Consider the following 24,338-nt stretch of genomic DNA (forward strand, 5'->3'; position numbering starts at 1 on the left):
CAGTTGAAACGATTATTCAGCAAAATAAGGTGTTATCAGATCATATTTATTGTCAAATCGTAACTATTGTATAATTTAAATGGATTTTGGTCCCTTGTGGAATTACCTCTACCTATCTTACATCTGCTGCTCATTTCTAACCAGGGAGTAAGATTACAAACTTAACAATTGTCAAACTGGGGACAAGAAGGTAAAAAATTTAGCAAAATCTGAAATGTAATCATAACATTTTAGTGAAATGTATAGTCTAACCGGTCACATGCATTTTAAGGTACACTTTATTATCTCAGTATTATTTTACCTCTTTGATGCATGTTTTGGGTTGACAGGGGAAATCGGAGTGTCCGGGGGAAACCTACTCAGACACAGGCAAAAACAAAGCAAACTGCACACAGAAAAGACCTGGTCTGGCCCGGGAGTCGAACCTACGACCTTCTTGCAGTAAGGAGAGAGTGCTAGCCACTCATACTTATTTATTCAAGTAGCCCACTAATTTATCAAAATCAGGGTGCTTTTACACTGGACTACTTATTTCAGTAAGGATTCATCCATCCACAACCATTCAGTTATTTTAACATAGTAGGGTTAAGGTCACTATTATGTTATTGTAAGAGCCCATCAACATCCTTAAGATGGATTACTTTCCTTGTTTAATTTGAACTTTTTTAGGACTCTAGGCTCTAAAAGTAATACTATGCAAAGAGCATTAACTGGTTATGCACATGGCTATTCAAGATAGTGGATTTTTAAGTGAATAATGTGTGATGCTCAGCCATTGATAAGCACAGGATACAGAATATTTATACACATATATGTCACAGTAAATCCAACTGAAGTTTAGCTTTCTTTTTTTCAATTTATTGTGGAAATTCTCACCAGTTAGATTATAGTCCGCGTTTGCTTCAGAATGTGATTTAAGAACCCATGATGTCAGGCTGTTATTTTCCTTGGAGAGACTCAGATCAGCTGCATTGTTCCAGGAAACTCTGGTCTGTTCACAGTGCAACAAAACTCCTGCCCAACTGTAGCATTCACTCCAGCCAGGACCCAGCTCTGCTGCAGGGCATAGCATCAGTACACAAGCATATGCATTTTCATAATATGTCTTTAACATAATGTCATTTTAACACATTATTTACAATGTTACTTTCAAAAGTAAAAGATACAACCCGCATAAAAATGGTGTTCTTACTAAATTCTGTAAGGCTACGACATGAAAAATAATTTCTGAAGAACAGGAGAATGTTACCTATGGGCATAATGCCAAACCACTTGGTTGAGCTTCTGCTGGAACTGCCGTGTCCCAGTGGACAAGTGAGGTTCTCCAGTAGAAATCCTCTTCTTCCAACAATAATACTTGCAAAATAACGGCTGAATGCTCCAAGCAAAATCACTTCAACTGGCTTCAGTTTCTACACACGACTCATACTTTGAACTATGACTTCTGTGATGTTAATAAGGTAAACCTTTGAGCCAAGAAGCAGTTATATCAACATGGAACCTGTTTGCTTTTAACTCTAACTCCCCTTTAATCATGCTGGTGTATGGCATATACAAAAGGCAGTGACGCATGAGATTATGCTGTTGTAATTGCTCACCTCTTTCTTTGACCCTCTTACAGATACCAATAGCCTCAATTACAATATTTCCCTGTGTCACAGAGGGTGATCCATTTCCAAGCAAAGCCTCTGATGAAGTTCACAGCACTCTGGGTATCTTCCGTTCTGTACTACTTTGTCCTTTTACACCTTTTTGCCTTTATGAATATAGGCTTGACATGTTTCGAGTAGCCATTATTTCATCAGATTAAACATGAACATCTTGACATTTCTTGTTAACTCTACCTTTTCATATTTAAATAATAGTGAACAAGTTTTCCGCCATATATAGGACACCAGAAAGCAAAGCTACCAGTCAGTAAAACACAAAAAAGTAGACCGCATCATGTCAGTATTTTCAGTTTTGTGTACTCTGGTCCTATTCTCTGAGCTAAGCAATCGATGGGTGGCCATGGCTTTGCCAGAGAGCAATGTTGAAAATGGCATAAATGAGGAAGACAACTTGGGTTTGATGCTGAAAGATCAGACCATCTCTGAGCCAGCATTAGTGTTTTTAATGCGCAGAAGCAGCACTGGGCTGGCCAGCAACATTCAGGACAAGGGAACTCCACAACTCAACATGCCTTCGGTAAGTACATTTTTACTGAGAAAAACCAAACACATTATCAATTCATGTCCTTAAGGCAATGGATGAGTTTCCAGCACTATATAATTTCAAAGGCAAGATCAGGTACTGTACAATACCACTTAATTTAATGAATTAACTTCAAGTTTAGCAACAACACAGCAGCTCTACAACTGGAAGTTTTTCCATTTACCACTGAAATGTTCCCATCTATGAAATAATTTAATAGCAGCTCTGGAAAGAGAAAATACCATTAAAAAATAGTTTGGCAGAATCTAAAAACTGGTATTCCTCTGGTGTGTCGTGAATATGATGCTTATCTCTGAAATAATTGGGAACAGGCTTTCATTGATGGAGAGAGTGAAGCCTCTTGGATGAACCACACATGGGAAAAGAAATGGGCCACTGTAAAGGAGTAAAAACAGGGAAACATTTGTTCCACTTGTGGGACTTGTGGTTTGGATCACCAAAAACCTGTGCTTCAATGGCGTAACGGGGTTTAAGTACTAAATTGTGGAAACCTGTGAGGTCGAATATGTTAAATCAAAGTATTAAACATTGTTTTCTAGGACATGCACCTGAGGGGACAAGACACTAGTAGGTCAAGTCCTGGTTTCAAACTCACAGACTGGAACGCAAGACCTTTTCCTAAAACTATTAAGAAAATGGATCGCAGAAACAATGAGATTGACGGTTGGTATCTACAGTTTAATGTGTGCGTTTGAATATGTGATACAGCTTAAGACAATGCAAGTATTGATTGTAGTCTTCTCTTTTCAGTGCTACGTTGCATGATTGGAAGAGTCTACCGGCCCTGCTGGGATGCATAAACTAAACAAAAAAACACAGCTATAGCCAACAAGTGAAGAGCAATGGAAAAAGACAATAAAAAAAAAGTATTAAAGATTATAGTTTGGTGTCGTAATTTTACCCGTTGTCATTCTAGTATTTTTCAAGTATTTAGCCCTTATACTCGGGTACTAACATAGAAGTAATCAAAGCTGAACAAATGAGTCAGGGAAACATGATTTACAGTCTGAAGAAGGTTGTAAGCTTGCCCTGTCCAGCTATCAACTTTTTATTTGTAGTCTTGCTGATGGCTTTACCAGGATTTTTCCCTGTAGTGGGAGGTTTCTTCTTTGGAGGCTCATTTTCTGACCCTCCAGGCTGGTCAGTCTCCACCTGTTTCCTCTTGTTAGCCTTGATTTGAACATCAATGCCAGTTTTCTTTCTTTTGCCTGGCCTGGCAACGCTGTTATGGGCATTTCCAGTCCTTGGTCCAAGTGCTGCCCGCTGCTGCAAGCTTCTAGTCTCAGTGTTAGAGCTCTCAGAGGCAGAGTTGTCTGAAAAGAAACAAGTTAAACAGCAACTCTGTGACAAGTGTGAAAAAACTGAGAACAAGTCTGACGAAACTGCTGACGTTAGATGCTCAGTGAAGCAGGCCGTATGGTTATTCTATGAGACTTAAAGTGAACATTTGTCATGAAACTTGATGGGGCCAAGCCTGAATTCCCACAAAACAAAAGACAGAAGGGGAAAAAAAGTGTGTGTGCTTAGTCTACTACAGATGTGGGGATTCATAGAATTGAGATTGCTGATGCAAGTACCAGTCCCAGAGCTGGGGATAAGAAGAGGTCAAGGCTGAAGCCAAGAGGCTGCACCTGGGCCTCAACCAGCTGGATGACGTCAGAAGAAACTCAATCTTTGCCGAAAGGGTGTTACAAGGGTTATATAGGCAATACTGTTCTGACTATACCTGCATCCACACTAGGAAAGCACTCCTCCTCTGACATCCACCTGGGTTTGGGAGCTGGGTGAACACATGTTGGAACCTGACTGGCGCTGGGGAAGTCCAGCACACGGTTCAGTGGCAGCTCATCATCATTGTAGGTGCAGGCAAATTGAGATCTTATTTTTTTGTCTTGAACCTGAAAGACACTCTTATTAGACCAGGGACTCAGTTTTCTGAAGGGGATTAGAGAAACGATGTGTAAGTTTAACTGGTAAAACAAAAAATTAAGCAATCCCAAAATAAAAAGGCTTGGTACATCAGCAGTATTTTATGAAATAATTTAAATATAACTTCCTCTAATAAGACAGTGCCAACATGTTTTAGCGGCAGGAAAGAAAAATGAAATTTAACATTAAATCAATGACTAAAACAAAGTGGGATTAACTAGTAATTGCTACAACACAGACAAAAAAAACCTGCTTGAAAAAAAAAAAATCTAATGACAGCAGTGCCCATCAATATTGTTCTGATGTACGAGCAAAATGAAAGTATTAGAGAGAGATTTATGGAGAAAGTTATTCAGCAGACAACAGGAAACTATAACCTTTCTAGTTCCCCTTGCCAGTCCAGAGTCTGCTATAGCATCTTCAAAGTGAAATGGATGCAGAAAGCTTCCGCTCACGAGTTCAGGAGCCGGTGAGCTGCCCAGGGACCATTACAGCACTCTAACAGGAAGGGAGCCAGATTGTGGGGAGCTAAAATGACATCTGCTGAAGCACTTTTTGCAAACTGGGTTTGCATGCATGATTAAAATAAGTTTATAAACTCTTGGTACACCTTGTTTTATCATTTCCGATCCGCTCATGTTCAGTTTTAGTATAATAGCAGAAAACTAATCAAATTGCTTGTGAAGATCAGTGCAACTCAAAGGTATTTGAAAATATGCATTTACTTTATCTGCATGGCTTTGTTTTGTCCATATTGCATTTAGGATTTCTTTATTTAAATGTTTTAATTCTTACAATTTATAAAAAAAGGAGGCCCCGTTACCTTGGGCTCAAGCAGTTCCAGGCGGCTTTGGACCCGGTCTGTTAGGGAAAGTGGAGAGCATCCCGTAGACACTTCAGGAGATCTAATAAGTTAACACCATAGAGGAAGAGGGTTTCGTTATAACCATGTTTTCCAAGTACTCTAGTACAAACATGACTTTTGGCACAAAAATACTAGAATAAATAATGATCAAATCATTCCACTTTACCATGCCATAAGCAATACATCTAAAATGAGAACGACCCACCTGTATAATGTGAGCACACAGATGCCCTCTTCTCCATCTAGTATAGGCTGATCCTCTGACAACAGTTCAGCTTTGTTTGGACAAGGGGTATTTAAAGCTTCTTCATCCAATAATGCCATGAGAAGCTTCACACTGTCCCGCCCACCTAATGCAGTAGCATGGTTGATCGCGTATGCTTTTGGCTAACAAAAGAAACATAAAAAGTCAGACATAATAAACCAGTCCGATGATGATAAACAATGACCAACGTGTGACATTACCCTGGCTGGACTTATCCCCGTCATGCTTTCATTAGGGGCAAGTTTGTGGCTCTGGTGCAACTGAAAGAGTTGCTCCTTTAGCTCTTTTGCCGTTGTGTCAGCTGCTATGTACACGGGATCTCCACTGCTGCGTCCCTTCACAAGAAGCGCTCTGATGGCCATCACAAGCCTAGTGCAACACGCACTACAAAGTTGGTTACATATTAGTTTATACAGCCAGCAGTCAAGAACAACCCAATATTAAAATTACAAGTTTCAGCCCTCAAGGATATAAATATATGCGCCACAAAAATGTTGGGCCAACAACGTCTGGATCTACAATGCAAACATTGCAGCATAATACAGGGGTGCTTTTACTTTGAGTTCAGCACAACTACCGATAATACAACACATACAATACAAGTACTTTGAAGGCTTTATAAATATATTGATTGAAATGTGCTAAAAATGTGGCAACTACAGTTTTAGTTAACTTTACCTTGGGTCTGGAATCTCGCCAAGTATTTCCTCTAGGTTGTCAATAACTTGCACAAAGTCACTCAAGCCTTTAACATGTTTCCTTAATGGATGGGATTCTGCTGGGGCGTAGCCTTTACCTCCGAGCTGAATGGCTCTCACGAAGGATATAACAGCCTAATCACCAAACAAAAGTTGCATAAAATTGGTCATCTGCGTTCCATTACATTGTTCAAAGAGCTGCGATAAGATTCAAACATTGGTTATTGGATGTAGCGCAAAGACTACAAGTGAGAATTTGACTTGCTCAAGGCCTTTATCTAGGCAACTGTAAAGTTGTGCTGCAAAGCAAAAAATATATACCATTCTATTATATCCTTGTCCTATGGGGTCCTTACCAGAAAGAGCGGGGTCTCGTCATCACGGGAAGCATGTTTAATGCTAGTGAAGGCATCTCGGCCAAGACTGCGTTTTGGGACATCTAGAGTTTGTGCCATAGCCAGGTCATTCTTGGAATTTACCAGTAAACTTAGATACGAGCAAAAAACACGTCTTACAGCAGTTTTGATCTGTGTACAAGAGAAAAAAATTAAAGCTTGGATGCCATTTAGCAAATACCACCACTTTTCATAATGTTTGATGAGTGGGTCTTTACTTGAGACAGAACTACAATATATTCCATTGTCCTAAACTAAGACAAAGCTTATGTTGCGTTCTGGTGACATTATTCTACATTCTTCATAGTTTAAAACTGACAAGAGACATATCAGATTAGATTTCTAAGGAAGAATTTGCGGTTTAAGTGGAGGTAGAGTGCGGATTCATAGTTCATATCAAAAATTACTGGGCTTCGCCACATGAGACAAATACACAAAAGGTGTGATTGTTGTCAGATGAAAGGATTTAAGACAGGGGTTTAATATTGCAGGTTTGTGGAGCCAATCTAAAACTAATAATGATGTTTCAATGTTTGTGGATTTCGATTTTGGATAATTCTTTCAAAACAGTGAAACTTCCATAGAGTTACATCTGAGATTAGAACTTAAAGCGTAAAGGAAAAGTGTACATATTCATGTGTATGCTTTATCTGCATCATCTAGTCATCTTAATCAAAGTCTTGGGGCTGCATTACTTGTGAGCTGCATCTCGGTGTACTAGATGGTGTCGATGGGACAGAAGGGTTCTCGGCCTCAGCAGACTTTGTGTTTCCTGACAAAAACTCCAGAAGCTGGGTCTGGGTCGGAAAGAAACAACAACTGAATATAAATGTCCACATTGACATACACACGCCACCATCCTACTTACAGGAGTCAAGGAACCTTCAACTTTCAGGTCTTTGTACATTGTATAAATATCCAACAGATCCACAGTGTTCGAGTGCTTCAGGAAGGAGTTATATTCTTCAAGAATGAGATTATAACTTTCCAAAGGCACAGAGCTTGCTGGTGGCAAATTTAGTTTGTGTAAAATTAAGTGTTTCCAGGCCATTAGAATGTCGCTTAGGGTCACTGTGAACTCTCCACGTTGCTGTTTTAAAAAAGGGAGAAACAAAATAATCAGATTTAAGCACAAAGTTAAAGTTTTCACACATGCCAAGTTTGTTACCCTTTTATTAACTTCTGCCATAGCCAGCTGGAGCACCATGAGCATGCAGTCTGCCCCGTGAATGGTGGTCCTCTCTGATTGCTGGACTTGGAGGCGTTCTCTCCTGAACGTCTTCACCATCAGTGCAAGAAGTTCTTCTACAGACCGCATTATGGACATACAAACTCCACGGAAAAGCTGAAACACGCGAAGTTTGAGGAGAAAAATATCAATGACCTTAAAGTCCACGAGCCGTTTCTGACACCAAACCGAAAACGCGCAGCTGTTTGAATTTTTTTAAACACCCAATGACGTACGGTCCTTTGAACAAAGCCACGTGCAGTGGGAGCGGTGTGCTGCCCTGCATTTATTTAAACTTTATGATACATTCTTAAGTAAGTATGTGAAACCTCAAAATTAGCCTACACACAATGAATGTATGAATATATACAAAAACATCATTATGTCCTATCTTTTCCGTACTTTGCCAGCGTAGTTTGAAGCTCCGCCCCCCATACTGAACTACAGAGTGGTCCAGTCCGCCACGTGACCTACCCGGAAGTAGGCTTCACAGACCCATTATGCGCGCACAGCTCCAAACCAGTGCAACTCAACGTTTCATTGACAACGCCGAGTATATAAAATAATGGGTAATTTAGTTGATCGTTTATCAAATTTAGATTAAACTACTGATTTCCAAACGATTGTCTTAATTGCAGACAACTATTTCCGTTGTATCGCTTGTTTTACAATTATGGTTGTTGTAAAGCTTTGTTGCCATTTTGCCAAAGTTTTATCTTACGTATTCATGCAAGTATTATTGTCTCTGCCTTGCATGTTCTCCTGCAGGTACAGTGCATGAGGACAGGAGTCGCAGCCCCAGCTACACTGTGTCATGTGAGGACTATGTCAATGTGGTCGAGTTCAGCCCGTTCTCTTCTGGGACCCCTGCATCCCTTTTAGCTTATGGTGGAAACCAGTGTGTTGTGGTTGGAACGTGCCTCTTTCAGGTAAGACCTGCTCTTTAATATCAGCTTCTATCAAACGTATTAAACCTCTGAGGTAAAGCTCTAATGTTTCAGGAGGAGGATATGGACATTGGAGGTGTGGAATTCACAGTTCTACGAGCTTTTCATCATGAAGTACGTGTTGATGCTCTTGCCTGGAGTCCAGAGTCTCACCTGGACAGAATTCCCCACATCAGGTGATGATCTCATGACATTAGTGCCATGTATAAAAGTAAAAAAGAAGAGCAGTAACACGCTATGTGAATTGACAGGATCCCAACACATTTAGTTTTTAAGGACTGTTTTGCTCTGAACTAAAACAGCCAATCAACATGCAACATTATAATAATGATATGATGAGTGCCATTGTTTGATTTGTGTTTGTGTCCCGTCTTGTTGTAAACTAGACTATGACATCATGCAAGTCAATCAAATCAAACACTTGGAATGTGTAAACCGCTGTATGTTTATGTGAGTCCGATGAGTGTGTTTTTCTAGTCCTAAATTAGTTAATTATTTGTATACTCATGTATACACTAATCTTGATTAGAGGAAGACATTGAGCACACTGATTACAATGTATTCTTCTCTTTTAGAACAGCCTATTAACTATTCAACTCTCTTCTTAGATTCTGCACTGCTGCGGCTGACAGAAGACTACGCTTATTGACCTCTGATCTTCAGGATAAGCATGAAGTCAAGGTAAAGAAACATTTTAAGTTCCTGAATCCAAGGTTTTTGCCCGAAAGTCTTAGAAACAAGTCGATGTGATCCCTCATTCGTCCAGGAGTGTTCCAGATTGAAAATGACTTTTGGATGCAAATCGAAACGTCTTGTTTGTCCAGATGACTTCAACTGCATCTTTCTGCTATTTTAAGCACAGACAAAATCTCTCCCTATTAGTGGACATGTATAAAAATAATGACATGTAAATATGATGGTTATGGAAAATGTTTTAAACATGATCTTTTCTGTCGTGTAGATGTTGGAAGGCCACACAAGTTACATCAATCATTTGGTGTTTGAGCCAACCGAGGGAAAACAGATTGCGTCCGTCAGTGACGATCACACTTGCAGGTCATACTTTTCTCTCTTTTGTCTCTCATGGTACAAACGTTTATCTGTTTTATTTGAATGGCACAGAGACTCTGTTTTGTACAGTGAAACGTAACATCTAACACAATACTGACTGTGACTGTTGCATTTGGGATTAGATTAGCAAATTATCCCTGTAAACACACGGACATACATGAGTATTCATATCTGAGAGAACTGAGTTTGTAAAGGTTTAAACATCAGGGTAAACAATTCCCCCCCTAAAAAGACAGGATTGTTTGTTTGTAGATTCTAGCCATCCTCTTCTTTCGTTTATGCGGGCTGCAGTCTGTCTCAGACTTCCCTCACCCCAGACAATTCCTCCAGCTCTTCCTGGAGGCGTTTCCAGGCCAATATCGAGGGGCGTAGTCCCTCCAGCGTGTCCTGGGTCTTCTTCAGGGCCTCCTCCTCCCTGTGGGAGGGGACTTGTCCAGGAGGCATCAGATACCCGACCTCTGCACATGGAGGAGCAGCGGCTCTACTCCGAGCTCCTCCTGTATGACTAAGGGAGCGCTCAGCTATTCCTTGTCCTTTTGGCCATAGTGGACATTCTATTACCCAAAAAATTGCAACCTCTGCTATTTGGAATTTTGACAATTTAAATTACATTTTCAATTTGATGTGATGTAGTATTGTGCAGCCCTACTGTGCAATGTGGGCAAAGCTTTTCAGCTTTTCAAATGTTCTAATTTGTTAAATTAAATATAAATGATTAGCTTTTCAAAGGTATTTCACCCTAATAGAAATGTAGAAATGAATGAATAATTGATGACTGTCCTAAGCTGTCCTAGCCTTGGGTTAGCAAAACAGCAATGCACTCCTGCTGAGGGAGTTCAATCCTGTCCTGTTGAGAAAATCTGAGAGCAAAGGAAGTTAACAGAAGCGGACTTTGCATCAGCCCACACAAACTGAGCTGCAGGACAAGCGGAGGAGACTGGGAGGGAAAGTTTATGTTCTTCATGTATATGATCTCATGATCTCTTCATCACTGTTGAGTTTGGCAGTGCTTTGCTTTGTCATCAATGTCCCCTGCAGATGTGGGAACTCTTCCAGTTGCCAACTTGAAATTTGAGCCTGAAGTGTGTAGGCAGGGAACCAGCTCCACTTCCTCAGTAGTGATTACCTTTAAGATCACACAGTTTTAACAGCTTAAAGTAGCAATCGTCCAAATGGTTTGGTCTAGCAATAGTCGCCACCTCGAGCTTCCATGTGAGAACTGCATGGCTTACAACTCAAGGGATTTGTGGTTGCTTGGGTTTGATGATGAACTGAGGACAACTGGATTAGAGCATTTGTTCTGTTCTGTTGTAATCCAGTTGTTTTGTGTCATCTTGGGATTTGAGTAACATCAGACTGATGATTCTTGTTTTCTAGCTTTTGAGCTTAAACATGCCCAACAGTTGTGTATGATGAAAATGATGACTAATGTAGCACTCATAAAAGTCTTAAATAATTTAAACGCATAAAACAATCTTTCCCAGATCCTTCCCTGTTCCAAAGGACAGTGTGTGCTTCAATCCTGGCTGCCCTTTTAGGTGTCTGGGATTTGATCTCCATTTCTCTCCCTGCAGAGAGTCGCATTTGATTATTTACACCATTCTGTATAATAAATCAGATCACGCAGTGTTAGCAAAATTTCCTGTTTCCTGTGATTTTAGGAAATCCGTAAAACTGCTGCTTTTCTGTTTTCTCAATTAAATAAAGCAGCAAAGGTTTTTCACATGTCCTTTTCAACTCTGTTTAAATGGAAGCACAGTGTGGGTTATATGATGTAGACTTTCTGTTTTCTTTACTCTGGGTGTGTTTCATGTCTCTTGGGTTTCACCTCGATCAATAAAGTGTGTGTTTTTTTTGGGATCTGATGCTTACTATTTGATGGGAAGAGTGGTTGACCGCAGTTTGGCTGTTGGTGGTGTAGCGTGCATCTGAGCGCCGCTTGACTAGTGGTCTAATAAAATAGAATAGGGTTTAGTACGTGTTTTGCTAATGTGGTCTGGATTAATTTTCTTCCCTTGTTCCCAACTATACAAGAAGTTAGGGATTCAAACACATGCACAGTACATCCTTTCTGCAATGACATTTTTATTCTACACTCTTAAGGATGGTAATCAGTCCGTACACTAAATCACTTAATTCCTTGTAATTGCCAAAAGGGTTGGATTTAATTCCCAGAGACACTTTTTCCTTTTTTTGTCTGATATTTTAGTGGTGGGAATTCAACTAAAGAGCAGCATCAGGGTATATAGAGCATGTGTATTTCAACTTTTTCATAATCTTAAAAACCCGCATATTCAGGTTAAATCTACTAAAATTACTTTTTTGTTGTCCTATTTTGCGGTTACAGGCGCTTATAGTTTTGTGAGTATGTGATTATAGCGATTAGTTTGTAACTCTTGTGAATGCTATTTAAAAAGATCATAGTGTAGATGAAGCTTCCCTAAATCCCTTTTGTTCTCTTTGCATTTTGCGTGGTATTTTCCCACACTGATTACTGTGAAACAGATTAAAACTTGACTTGGTCTCCTCACTCTATTGAGCACTTAATATCTAAAAATCTAGTTTCTTCCATCCGCTGACTAATTAAACTTTGGTTTGTAATTAAGTAGACTTTCTTTGTTAGCACCATGGCCAAGATTTCAGTAACAAACGCATTGTGCTTGACCTCAGTAAATAAAGATGAGACACATTTGTAATGTTGTGCTTGTAACTTGATTCTTGTGTTTTAAGGGTGTGGGACCTAGATGGAAATGAGAACACTACACTCCGACTTCGCTCTCCAGGCATAAGTGTGTGTTGGCATCCTGAAGAAGTCTTTAAAGTAGGAATACAAAGTGTATTTTGTATCCTCTTCTGAAGGCATTTGAAAACATTAAACGGGCTCACTCTGTGTTGTATCTCTCAGTTAATGGTGGCAGAAAAGCGGGGCACAATACGTTTCTATGATCTGGTCACCCAGCAGGCCATTTTGTCTTTGGATTGTGGCCAGGCACCGCTAATGTCAGCTGATTGGTGCCTTACCAACACCATTAAAGTTGGAGCTGTGGCTGGAAATGACTGGCTCATCTGGAACATAACTCGCTCCAGGTCAGTTGGCCACACGTCATGTGAAAGCAAGACTTTTCTTTCTGTGTTAAAGTCTCTCGATTTTGCAGTTATCCACAAGAGAAAAGACCAGCCCATTTTGATAAAGCACACCTATTCAAGTACGATTTTATATTCCAGTCTTATTCAGTCATATTGTGACCACAAATGCATACAAATTGAACTATCAAATGTTAATTCTGATTTATGGTTTCTGCGGTGTACTGTAGGTGGTCACGAGCAAATGAAAATCTCTTTGCAACCACTGGATGTCCTGGAAAGATCAGCAGTCAGCTCCTTATCCATCACCTGGGACATCCACAGGTTTGACATCTTTATCTGCGTTTTCCCTTCTTCTAAAGTCGAGTCTCAAGTCACATATTTATGTCTTTTAGCCGGTAATGATTGGATCAGCAGCAGTTGGATCAGGACTCAGCTGGCACCGCACTCTCCCGCTCTGTGTGATTGGTGGGGACAGGAAGCTTTGCTTTTGGATGACTGAAATGTAACTATCCCCTAAAACTGTTCCTGGTGTATAGCTTTTGCTGTGTTGTTACTTTATATGATACAAATAATAAAAGTATTTTTCAACATTTCTATTATGTTTTATTGAGTGTGAGTGTCCATTTTCCTCAGACCGAGACAAAACCTGTAGTCAAGAATCTGCCTAGTGGATTTATGAAGTAACTATCCCAGGTTGTTGCATCTTAAAAGTAAATGTGACTTTACCTGGTGGGGAATAGTTTTCCATGATTCTTCTGACAAATATATCTTTACCATTCAGTGAAAAGTTTTAAATGTGTATGACAACATGTTTTAAAATGGTAGAGGTTTTAATCTGGAGTTAAAGACTGAATTAGCTTTTGTTACTAGTTCCTTTAAGTTCATTATTTACTGGGGTGAAATTCTACTGTAAATATGTATCCAACAGATCATACATGGTAGAATACAACAAGAGTTTTCTGTCCTGATCTTGGCCCATCTTTGGTCTCGGTCTCACTGTCCTCACCTTTTTCCTCCGCTTGTGAACAAAGCCAGCCTTAATTCAACTTGAACTGAGCAGCATTGAAATGAAAAGTTTGCAGCAGTGCATGAAGTGTTATGGTATTAAAAATGTGGGTGTGGTTTGTCTTCTTGAGAAACTGACGTGCATTATCACCATTCTTGAGATCAAACGATGGAAACTGGTCAAAACCTCATGGACCAGATTTTGGAAATGAACAGGAAAATCAATAAATGCAGAAGAGCATCAGTCAGCAGCGCAGCCCTGTAGACCGTGCTGTGGTCTGCGCTGAGGTCCCAGTGACCTGGCTGGCCCTGCGAGCTCAGCCGCAGTGTGGTTGTTGGCCTTCACTGAAACGGAGAACACGATACAGAAATCATTTGTAATTATGTTCTTCGCTTTTCTTATTAATACAAGAAGATAAATGGCTTCCATAAATTTCCCATAAGAAAATGGTTGGTTTGCAGTTAACGGTGAAACACTGACATGTAAACCATGTATTGTGGTTTGTCTGTAGCTTCTGGTGTAGGGCTGCAACGATTAATCAAATACTTGTGACTAGTCAACTATAAACAAGAATAGTATTTTAATAGTATAGTATCATAATGGGCTATACAGACTAACATGCATGACAAAAGACATTCTAATAACAAAAACTGGCATTAAAAAGAAACAATTTCTGAGTTCCATCAATAAAACATTGTATAAATATGTTCTCTTTGGACACCGCCACTCACCATATTTCAATCTCTTTTGTTGATTTAAAAAGTAGAAATGTACAATAGGCTTGGATTTTGCTGAAAATATATTCATTTGTTTTTACATAGGCTTCACATAATTTAGTAAAAATACACACTTTATTGGACAAGGCATTTGGAAATAAATAACAACAGGGGTGGAAACTGGTAACAGTAATTAATTTCTAGCCAGTGAGTTACTGTGTCTCACTGATCCTACTAAAGACCAAGACAACACATTGCCTGCTCCAAAGAATATGCAGATTTCTACATTTTGATTAGCTTTAAACAGTTTGAACAATAAATACAATTTTGCAAAAGACTGATCTAAATTGCTACTAACTTGTGTTAAGAAGTACCGTATTTGTAGTTTTCCTGCATACAATTTTACCAGCAGTCCTTGTAATTGAGTCAATTGTTTTACTGTAATTTAACTTGAGTGCACATGCTCAGTAGTCTTTCCACCACTGCATAAAATCATCTGCAGCAGGATAATTTAGATATGTCGCTGGCTCACAAGCTGAGCTTTTCTAAGGCAATCTGTAAAGTCTTAATGTCTTCTCTCATTTGGCTCAGGGCAGTCTTGATCTTGTTGGGCTGGTCCAGGACTTCCACTCTGCATGTAAATGGATCATAAGACACAGCAAATGGACGCTTGATGTTTGCGGCGTACCTCCTGGAAATATATACAAACACAGCCTATTAGTGCCAAAGAAGTCAAATAAGCTTGTGAAGAATATCGAGTTACATTTCTTTGATTGATTCATTGATTGTATTTTTTTAAAACATTTCATTGTTTGTTGAGTTTTGTTCAAAATGATGCACATACCTCATTTTAATCTTAGCATCTTCAAAGCTCTCAGCCACATAGTAAACTGGTTGGTATGTCTGGTCCTGGTATGGCTGTACAGCAGTCTCCTCTGGATTAAATGGTTTGTATTCAGGCTCATTGGATAAGGCATACTGCACAGAAAATACAAGAATGTTACTTGCAATTAACATAATACAAGACAAAAATCAAAGCCACTTATTATTATTAGTATTTCTTTTTGCACACTTACAACAAGTTCTCCATAAGAGGAAAGTAGTCCTGCTCCATAGGCCTTCACAGTTCCATTTTGTTTACACAGTCCAAACTCCACTGTAAACCAGTACAACTGTAAAGGGAACAGAGACACCGCAATGAGGCTATGCCAAATGTAATACCAGCACCTGCCACTAGATGGAGAGAGAGATGCACATGGTGCGATCTGAAGGACATCGACTTTACACAGGACCATTTATTTAAGGGAGTGTCTGCAGAGCCGCGGCGCGCGGCCGAAAAAGCCATGTTATTTTTGTGCGCGCCGCGGCTCCTGAAACTGCGCCGCTATTTTACCGCGTTTTTGCGCCGTTTTAGACCGCGCCGGGTTAAGGTTAGGATTACGGTTAGGGTTAGGGTTAGGGTTAGGGTTAGGGTTAGGGTTAGGGTTAGGGTTAGGGTTAGGGTTAGCCATGAGGCTATAACGGGCTATGAGGGAAATGCCGCGGTCCCTGAAACTGCGCGGCCATTTGACCGCAATTTAAGCTTTTTTTTGTCTAAATACAATCTTTTGCCCATTATAGGCTATTAAACTCACAGTTGAAAGCTTCTCGATTTCCTCATCTGATGCTCCAAGTGACGCCAATCCAATTTCCTTTGGGAACATACAATGGGTAAGACATAATCCATAACTTAATGCAAGACCAATATTGTAATGTTATAAATAAATGTTTTTTTTTTAATGTATATTCTATATTGCTTATTGATGTTACCTGTGAGAACTGGGCAAACTCTTTATCAGCCAGCATGGGAATATGGCCGAGCAGTTCATGACAGCAGTCTCTGTAAAGTAAAGCAGAACTGTAAATGTAAAATAATAAGATAAACATTAAAAACAGCAGGAGCTAATGTCAATGGGACTCACGGCTCAGGTGAGTGCATGGGTGCAGACGGGTGACGGATGTACTGGGTGCACTGAAACACTCTGAAGGCCAAACTGGCCAGAAAGTCTCTGGCAGATAAAAGGCCCGCGACCGGGCGAAGCTGGAAACCAGTCTTTTCTAAGATGACACAGACACGTATTTCATAATATATCAATATATTTAACAGAGGCACTGGACTTTTGTCAAGTCTTTAGGCTGAAGTGTACCTTTCAGAAAGGCAGATATGTCCCTGAGCTGAGGGATGCGCTCCTCGCTGTAGCCGCACTCCGCCTCCAGCTGCTGCAGACCGTCCAGAAACTGGCGACAGGCCAGACTGGCATAAACACTGTGAAGCTTCACGTAAATCTCCCTCCTTAAGGCACAATCAAAACACACATTAGGCATTATTCCAAGTTTATACAACCACTGTTCAATTATTCTGCCCTTCAAAGAAAAGGGCAGTAACTGCGTATTTGTAGTCCAGATTGAGTTAAAGTGCATGCGGCAGGTTGGGCCACTATCATTAACATAGTTATCATAATTAGGCTATAAAGTCTTTAAACATTATAAAACGATGTAAACCTGTAATAAGCACCACTACAAACCACCTCCATACCACCTTTTTTGTGTGGTGGGTGGTTTTATGGCTCTGCTGTGTCCTGCTTTTCAGAAATCGGGATGTTAAAACTGTAGTAACTGTAAATGTGTCACTGATAAAGGAAAAGGGAAGTAACTGCTGCTCTGAATGTTCTAATAACAGTTTGTAAACAAATATATGTGAAATTCTGGATCCGAGGCAAAAGTGAAGTGGAACATAATGTAATTGTAATTAAGAAGCTGTGATTAACCACAGAATATCACATAATATGAAAGATCAAGGGGCTTTTCCTTTTCCTCATTAATAGAGAGAAGCAAACTAACAGCAGATTTTAAAGGGTCTTATCAAATGCATCAAGAATAATCACAACTTTGTAACAGTTTCTTATTCATCACATGTAGTGGTGTCCTAAATATTTTTCCATCTTGTATACAGAACATCAACTACTCTTTAGGAAGTCAAAGGCTAAATATTTGCTGTCGGTGTAATTGATAAACAACAGAAACCATCAAAACTTTGAAATATATACTTCTGTTTTTCCTTTGTTGGGCAGTATTGTATACAAAGTACTTACCATGTGGCTTTTTCCTCTGCTGTGTACTCCACAGATGGTAATGGGTCCTCTCTGATGAAAACAGGTAAATAAATAAGTTATCTGCATTACTGCAGTCAGATATTGTATTTCTAAAATATTTCTAAAATAGACTTACTGTTTATAGCCAAAGGCTAGTTCAGAGATGTATGCACGTCTTTTTCTATACTCTGGATCACTGAATCCCTGAAAAAAACACAAAATCCAAATTAGGCCTAATACATACTACAGAAAATCGATGTGACAAAAAGCAAATCAAAAGGTGAAATACTCACTGGGTGATCGGGGTCCATTTCAGGATCAAATTTGGTGATTAAAACGTTACATCTGTCCAGTTCTTTAATTTGTTTGGGAAACCAGGGAACTATAATATAGGAATGGTAGAGTTATCACAATGAGTCATAATGAGCTTGATTTTTTTTTAAAAGAAAGACATTTTGTAAAGTAATTCTAACCCTTTTCTTCTGGGATTGTGCGCACGTCATCTGCCACTTTCTTGAGTGAGTTTATGAACACCTCGAGGTCCGAGCTGTGGACCTCACATTTCATAAGAAACTCTAGATCTGAGCTGCTGTTCTTCAATTTCCTCCCAGGTCGACTTTCAATATGAAGAAGTTTAGCCTCATATGTCTGCAAACCACAACAGAAACAATAAACACTAACAATACAACATTATACTTACTTAGATATAAAACTCTCTGTAGATTTTTACTCCGATAAGCCAACAAATCTGATTTAATCAGCCCTAAAATTGTGTTACTTACTTCAAAAATCTTTCCAGTTTTGAAGAATCCTGCATTTTTCTGATTGCCGAGGCTGAAGATGATGTTGACAGGGACTCGGCCATATTTCTCCTCAAACACGAAGTTGTCTCCGAGCTTGGAAGGTCCCGGGGAAGAGGAAGAGCTGCTGCTGCGGTCTCGACGAGCATCTCCGATTAGACTCTGCTTCCTGCCACTGAAAGGCACTGCTGGCAGCGCCTCGGTCTTCATGTGTGAGCTCGGATGTGCACCTCGAGTGACACTTACGAAGCATCACAGGGAGCTGTTAAATAGCCCCTCATCCAGCGACACTATGGAAATGACCTGCGCAATTGCAGTGTTTGATTTTTCTGGTCATCTGCGTCACACAAAGGATGGTTATGAAGGAATAGTTTAAAATAGCCCACCTGAACTTACATAAATATGGGCCTACTGCACATGAATGATCATTGTCAAGTCTGAAATTCCTTTTGTGCCATTTATTATTTGGCCAAGTCACGAGACATCTAATTTTAACTTTATATATTTACTGCAAGTCAATTTGATGAGACTGGAAAATAAAGGCAGGCAGATTACAACAAAACAGTACATGCATAAACTTTATTGAGCAAGGCACTTTTAACATGAGATAAATGCTTGTGTAAAATCATAAATGTATGGGGCAACAATGGAACATCACAAGTCAAAAAACATCCGTAACTCGTATACTGTATTGTTACACACATGTATCAGACAATTGTTCTCTATACTGCTATTATTTAAGGCGAGTGTTACACAAGAAGTAGAAGTAGCAACAGCAGTGGTAATATAGCAATGGTTATATATAAACAGGAAAGATATGTGGAAGCATCAGTGACAGCAAGAGGCAGCAGCAAAGTAAAGGGATCTGTTCTGTAAGATGTTTCCACTGATTACTCCAGTTTTCTCATGGCTTCACACAGTTTGCCCAGCTCACCTGAAATACAAGAAGAAGTTGTGTTTAATGATTTAAGAGCGTCTTGGTGCCTGATGTGATTCAGCACATTTACCATTGATGCTCTCAGCCAGGTTCCTGAGCTGCAGTGTGTTATCCAGTACTTCCACGCTCTGGGTGTATGGATTGTAGCGAACAGTGAATGGCTTGGGAATCGTGCTTGCAAATCTCCTACAGAAGGACAAATTCAGTTTTAACTTTTGAAAAACAAAACAAGGAGAAATCTAACTGAATTGTCCCGTTGGAGATCGCTGTAATGTTTACCTGACTTTCTCCTTGGCATCCTCAAAGCTGTTGGCTACAAAGTAGATCGGTTGATACTCAGTTATGGGGTACTTCTGGAGGCACGTCTTCTCCGGTTCAAAGGGCATCAGTTCTGGCTTGTCCGTCAGGCAATACTAGATCAAAACATATTACGCAAAGGGTGTTTTGATTATCTCTTTAGTCTACAAACACTGTGTCACTGATCAAACAGGAAGTATGGTGTGATTCAGAGGCTCGGCGGTGTTTTCGTGGCCAGCTAGAGTGTACATCCTCTGAAACAGGCTGATGTAAGTGTGACCCTAATGCGTTCCCCATTTATCTCGTACACCCTGCTGTGGCCAAGTCAGACTTCCCCCAGTGACACAATAAACCTGCGTGGACCACTAACCCACTGTCCCAGTCCACCCTGTCTGACAGTATGATCGCCCCATGTATCGGCCAGTCTGTTGTTTACCTGCAGCTCTCCGAATGATGAAAGCAAACCGGCTCCAAAGGCTTTGATCTCAGAGCCTTGTTTGCACAACCCAAACTCCACAGTGAACCAGTACACCTAAAAACACGCACAAGGTCAGTTAGAGTGGAGAAAACTCTCTTAAATGATCTTTGCAATTCCATGTGAGACCCTTCCAGGAGCGGTGTGTTCTGATGTGCACGCGGCCAGAACGCAATATCACATTCATTCAAATGGGGCGGCAAATTGAAAGAAAACGTAATTTTGTTGTTTGTAGACAGGTTGTTTTTTTATATGTTAAATCACAATTGCTAATAAGTAATAATGATCAATTTCTAACTTGAACCTTTATTTTTTAAAGATAACTTCTTACAGTAGGATTTATGGATTATCACACTTTTGGTGCATTATTGTCAAGAATCACGTTAGATTTAAGAAATGTTTATTACGAGGTTGTTGGCAAGTATGTTGTACCCACACAAAACACTTGGTCGAGGCTAATGCTAATGCCCCCATTGTAAATGAATTAGAGCTAACTCCAGGAGTGGTACTGGGATATGGAACACAGCATTTTGTTACAAACTCTGGAAGGGTCAATAGAATATAAGAATAAAGACTTCCAGATCTATAATGGCACTTACAGTTGCAAGTTTCTCAATGAAATCATCAGGGGCACCAAGGGATGCTATTCCGATCTCCTGTAGTAGAAGAGTAGAAGGTTATGTTTATGTAACATCACAACATTTTAGTATCTCTGTTGTTTCATTTGCGCTGAGAAAGATCAATCTCATGTGGCACAAAGCACATTGTCTTCTCTGTCAGAATAAATAAGCTGAATAAATCCTTTTTAGTCTTTTAGAAAGTGGTGCCATTATCCAGGCGTGATTGTTGTCATTTGATAGGACTTTAAACCATGAGATGAATATTGCAGGTTTGTGGACCCAACAAATAAGAATAAGGTTCAATATTTGTGTATTTCTATTTTGGATCTTTGGATCTGGAACTCATCACATTCTAGAACGTGAACGCAACCTATTGAAGAAAGAAACATGTTTGGGTTGATTTGTTTTTGTAACTGACTTGGAAAAAAGCCAAAATACCTGTGAGAACTGAGCAAATCCTGGGTCAGCAAACAGAGGAACATGTCCAAGAAGCTCATGACAGACATCTCTGTAACACGATGGGATAGAAGGGAATTTGTACCAAGTATGAAAATAGTCAGTCTCATAAATAGGCTGTCGCACGACTCACGGTTCAGGGGTGTATGTAGGTCTGGAGCCATGCCGAATGTATTGGGTCGAATGGAAAACTCGGAAGGCAAGACCAGCCAAAAAGTCCCGGGATGACAACAATCCAGCGACAGGACGAAGCCGGAAGCCTGTGCACGCTGCAGACGAGGGATACTTTGTTGTGAGAATGGCTCACTAAACTACAGAATAAACTTTGGAGCTTCATGTTTGCATGTTTTTTAATATTAACTTACATTGCAGGAAGCGGGACACGTCCTCCAGCTGAGGGATGTTGTCGGGTCTGTAGCCACAGTACTTTTCCAGAAGGGGGAAGACCCGGTTGTGCTCCCGACAGGCATGGGTGGGATACAGAGACTTGAGCTCCTTGAACACATTGCCCCATGTGGCCTTCTCCTCCTCTGAGTACTCCACTCGCGGTATGGGTTGTCCACTAGAACAGGAAGTTGTGTTTTAGCTCAAAGGGTCTTCAGCAGTTGTGTGTTCATGTGAATTAGTTCAACAAGTCAAATTTAAACATTAAGCTTTCATGTTAACATAAGATTATAATAGTAGTTACTGTCTATAGTTGTAGGCAATGTCTGCAAACTCTTTTCTGCGAGCCCTGTACACTCCATCTGTGAAGCCCTAAAGGAAAACACAAAGAAAAAGCATATTTGTGAGTAGAAGTCCTTTGCTAGAGCTGGGACCTGTGGCCTTTGACCGCATCAGGCCCTCTGTTTCCAATAGACGTCTGCAAATGCACATTTAAATGAAGGCTTTGTAGGGTGTTTTTCAGTTTGCGCTGAATACATTTTGCTTTAATGATTGTGGTAAAAGAGAGCAATTATCTATAATTATAGGGGCTCAATTAAAGCAATGACAATTAGTGATTCCAGGTAGTTTCCATTAGAATAGATGGCAGAGTGTCCCTTTTTGGCGGCCTGGCCTTTCATAAGCTGTGCATGTGAGTGGGTTTGTACATAAGCGCACGTAGGATGTGGCGCTAAGAGTATTATCATGAATGAGTCAGTCCTTACCGGGTGATCCGACTCGAGCTCTGAGCCATAACTGAGGATCTGGTTGGCAAAGCGGTCAAGGTCTTGGATGTCATTGGGGAACCATGGCACTGTGAAATACAAAAGTTCATCACAGTATTAGTGTTGTCAGATTCTAAATGATACTAGTATTAACACAGATGAAACTCGCCGCAGGACAAAATTTGACCTTTCCTGAGTACTTTTTTGTTGCTTTCATTGTCTTTTACTTAGGCTTTGTATGTAGGCGTCTCTCTTCAGCCCTTGTATACTACCACATACTAATGTGAAATAAACTGCTATTATTTTCTGATTGTTTTTATTGTCATTGTGCCATCTAAATTGGTTGCAATGTCAGTATTGTCTAGACACTGCACAGTACCGCTGTTTTTTGTTGATTGCACATGTCAATTTGCTCTAACAATTCTCAATAAGCTTCAGTTTACACTATAATATATAATAATCAATGTTGTCAATTGTATAGTTGAGCCCATGTTTGACCAATAGAAAAATATAACATCTTGAAAGTAGCAGGAACATTATCTTGGTTATAGTTTGCAGTTGCATGGCATTTGGATACTTAACAGAACAGTGCTTGGTCATCTGTTTCTTCATACAGGCTTATTATGCACCAAACTGAGAGGCCACATCGTTAATCTACATTTATGGCGTGTGGTCTAGCCTCAGGCCCAAACAAATGTGTGCCAGGCTCCTCTGTAAACAGACAGTCCCCCACAAGTGGACATAAAATATCCTCTCATCCACTTGACCCTGACTCCCAGATCACCCTGAGGTCCATGGTGGCCCTATCATTTTCTGTTCACCACGGCCTCAGCTTACTCTTCGGCCTGGCGTCAGTCTGCGGCCAAGACACAAAGCTGCTTTGTTCATTCCAGCTTCGATGGCCACAGACACAAACTCAGTGTAATTCTGGAAACAACTAATAAAAAGCCCTAGATGTCAGCAAAGGGTCCTCACTGGCTTAGATTTACCCATGAAGCATCAGAGGCGACTGGACTCACATTTGACTAGTTGTGTTCATCTTGAGAGACATCTTGTTTCATTGGATAGGCTAATGACTCCATTTATTTTTATTATAGCCACCTAAAGTGCCCTTGAAAATCTGTCCAGTGGTCACACTTCAGGTTGCATCAGTAGTTTTACTTATTTAAATTATGTCATTTTATGAAATGTACAGTCATTCTAAAAATCTACATAACATTGAATTATGTTGTATTTGTTTTTTTCTCTTACCAGTGTCTTTCTTCTTGTTTCGTGTTAGTTCATGCACTTGACCACTGATTTGTGTGCGCAGGCACTCGATGGTCTCGTCCAGAGCCTGAGAGCTCGAGGGGTCCACACTGATGAAGAACTCGTACTGCTCCTTGTTCATCCTGGAGGGACGGGATTCAATGTGCATCAGGTTGATTCCCTTCTCCTGCAACAAAACACTTACTTTTAGATGCAAATATATCTGTACAAAAAGAGTTAATTGCTCATATATATGTTGTTATATAGTACTGTTTTGTAATGTCTTTGTTACGCCACTGGGGGGCATTACGTGGTCGCTCTCATCATGACCTTGGGCCAGAACTGCTTGAACTTTCTATGTGCCAGCTCAGCCACGCAAATACTGTGTGCAGAGAGTGGACAGAACATGTTGTGTTGTTTTTTATATTATGGCAGTCGGGCTCTTGGTTTTTAAATGTGCTGTTTTTGTAAGAAGAATGACGTTTATATGGCTCGTGCGGGCAAACAGATTGTTTTTATGAAACATATATTCTAGAAAATGCTTTGTAATGGTGGGGGTGTAAGAGGGAGTATGTTGTTCTCTCTTCACTATAGGCTAAATGAACAAGAGGGCGTGAGTAGGGCCCCTTTTCTGCCATCTGGATTAGATTGTGTTTATCACAGCTTTTACAAGACCATGTGCTTCTGCATCCCTGGGGAGTGCTTACAAAACAACCAGAAACCTGTCCAGGTATGCACTAATATGAGAACATTATGATCGATCATCTTTAGTCAACAATTATTTAGATAGTAGATTAATAACACA

The 24,338-nt window shown here is 40.1% G+C and overlaps 5 protein-coding genes across 5 annotated transcripts in view; 2 read left to right on the forward strand and 3 right to left on the reverse strand.

Moving 5' to 3' along the window:
* Positions 1 to 1,919: 1,919 nt before the first annotated feature.
* On the forward strand, positions 1,920 to 3,054 carry pmch (pro-melanin-concentrating hormone). The gene is made up of 3 exons (XM_072453979.1): positions 1,920 to 2,187; positions 2,754 to 2,877; positions 2,965 to 3,054. The coding sequence occupies exons 1-3, from the start codon at positions 1,945 to 1,947 to the stop codon at positions 3,012 to 3,014; spliced, it is 417 nt and encodes a 138-aa protein (XP_072310080.1). The 5' UTR covers positions 1,920 to 1,944; the 3' UTR covers positions 3,015 to 3,054.
* A 144-nt stretch (positions 3,055 to 3,198) lies between these two features.
* On the reverse strand, positions 3,199 to 7,713 carry parpbp (PARP1 binding protein). The gene is made up of 10 exons (XM_072454595.1): positions 7,535 to 7,713; positions 7,235 to 7,456; positions 7,062 to 7,163; positions 6,328 to 6,498; positions 5,952 to 6,106; positions 5,474 to 5,657; positions 5,214 to 5,395; positions 4,967 to 5,048; positions 3,941 to 4,112; positions 3,199 to 3,527 (listed from the first exon to the last, which is right to left on the reverse strand). Exons 1-10 carry the CDS (start codon positions 7,691 to 7,693, stop codon positions 3,214 to 3,216), a joined length of 1,743 nt encoding a protein of 580 aa, XP_072310696.1. The 5' UTR covers positions 7,694 to 7,713; the 3' UTR covers positions 3,199 to 3,213.
* A 108-nt stretch (positions 7,714 to 7,821) lies between these two features.
* Positions 7,822 to 13,291, forward strand: nup37 (nucleoporin 37). The gene is made up of 10 exons (XM_072453330.1): positions 7,822 to 7,864; positions 8,363 to 8,523; positions 8,596 to 8,717; positions 9,150 to 9,222; positions 9,503 to 9,597; positions 12,343 to 12,433; positions 12,518 to 12,699; positions 12,768 to 12,818; positions 12,927 to 13,020; positions 13,092 to 13,291. The coding sequence occupies exons 1-10, from the start codon at positions 7,822 to 7,824 to the stop codon at positions 13,203 to 13,205; spliced, it is 1,026 nt and encodes a 341-aa protein (XP_072309431.1). The 3' UTR covers positions 13,206 to 13,291.
* A 1,569-nt stretch (positions 13,292 to 14,860) lies between these two features.
* On the reverse strand, positions 14,861 to 18,701 carry th2 (tyrosine hydroxylase 2). The gene is made up of 12 exons (XM_072454532.1): positions 18,335 to 18,701; positions 18,026 to 18,200; positions 17,846 to 17,934; positions 17,689 to 17,756; positions 17,553 to 17,603; positions 16,608 to 16,753; positions 16,383 to 16,518; positions 16,231 to 16,300; positions 16,056 to 16,112; positions 15,498 to 15,593; positions 15,266 to 15,399; positions 14,861 to 15,112 (listed from the first exon to the last, which is right to left on the reverse strand). The coding sequence occupies exons 1-12, from the start codon at positions 18,560 to 18,562 to the stop codon at positions 14,950 to 14,952; spliced, it is 1,413 nt and encodes a 470-aa protein (XP_072310633.1). The 5' UTR covers positions 18,563 to 18,701; the 3' UTR covers positions 14,861 to 14,949.
* Positions 18,702 to 18,910: 209 nt separating this feature from the next.
* The window catches only part of pah (phenylalanine hydroxylase), an 8,232-nt gene continuing 2,804 nt past the window's right edge, over positions 18,911 to 24,338 (reverse strand). Inside the window, exons 3-13 of the mRNA XM_072453689.1 lie at positions 23,537 to 23,720; positions 22,286 to 22,374; positions 21,826 to 21,893; positions 21,503 to 21,699; positions 21,271 to 21,406; positions 21,120 to 21,189; positions 20,661 to 20,717; positions 20,023 to 20,118; positions 19,569 to 19,702; positions 19,360 to 19,475; positions 18,911 to 19,286 (exon numbers count right to left, since the gene is read on the reverse strand). Coding sequence (XP_072309790.1) covers positions 19,243 to 19,286; positions 19,360 to 19,475; positions 19,569 to 19,702; positions 20,023 to 20,118; positions 20,661 to 20,717; positions 21,120 to 21,189; positions 21,271 to 21,406; positions 21,503 to 21,699; positions 21,826 to 21,893; positions 22,286 to 22,374; positions 23,537 to 23,720 — 1,191 coding nt within the window. The 3' untranslated portion in view covers positions 18,911 to 19,242. The remainder of the gene's footprint in view (positions 19,287 to 19,359; positions 19,476 to 19,568; positions 19,703 to 20,022; positions 20,119 to 20,660; positions 20,718 to 21,119; positions 21,190 to 21,270; positions 21,407 to 21,502; positions 21,700 to 21,825; positions 21,894 to 22,285; positions 22,375 to 23,536; positions 23,721 to 24,338) is intronic.

The sequence above is a fragment of the Eucyclogobius newberryi genome, unplaced genomic scaffold, assembly GCF_026437365.1.
Source record: "Eucyclogobius newberryi isolate DKJ021-1_F unplaced genomic scaffold, fEucNew1.0.hap1 SCAF_2, whole genome shotgun sequence".
Classification (NCBI taxonomy): Eukaryota; Metazoa; Chordata; class Actinopteri; order Gobiiformes; family Gobiidae; genus Eucyclogobius; species Eucyclogobius newberryi.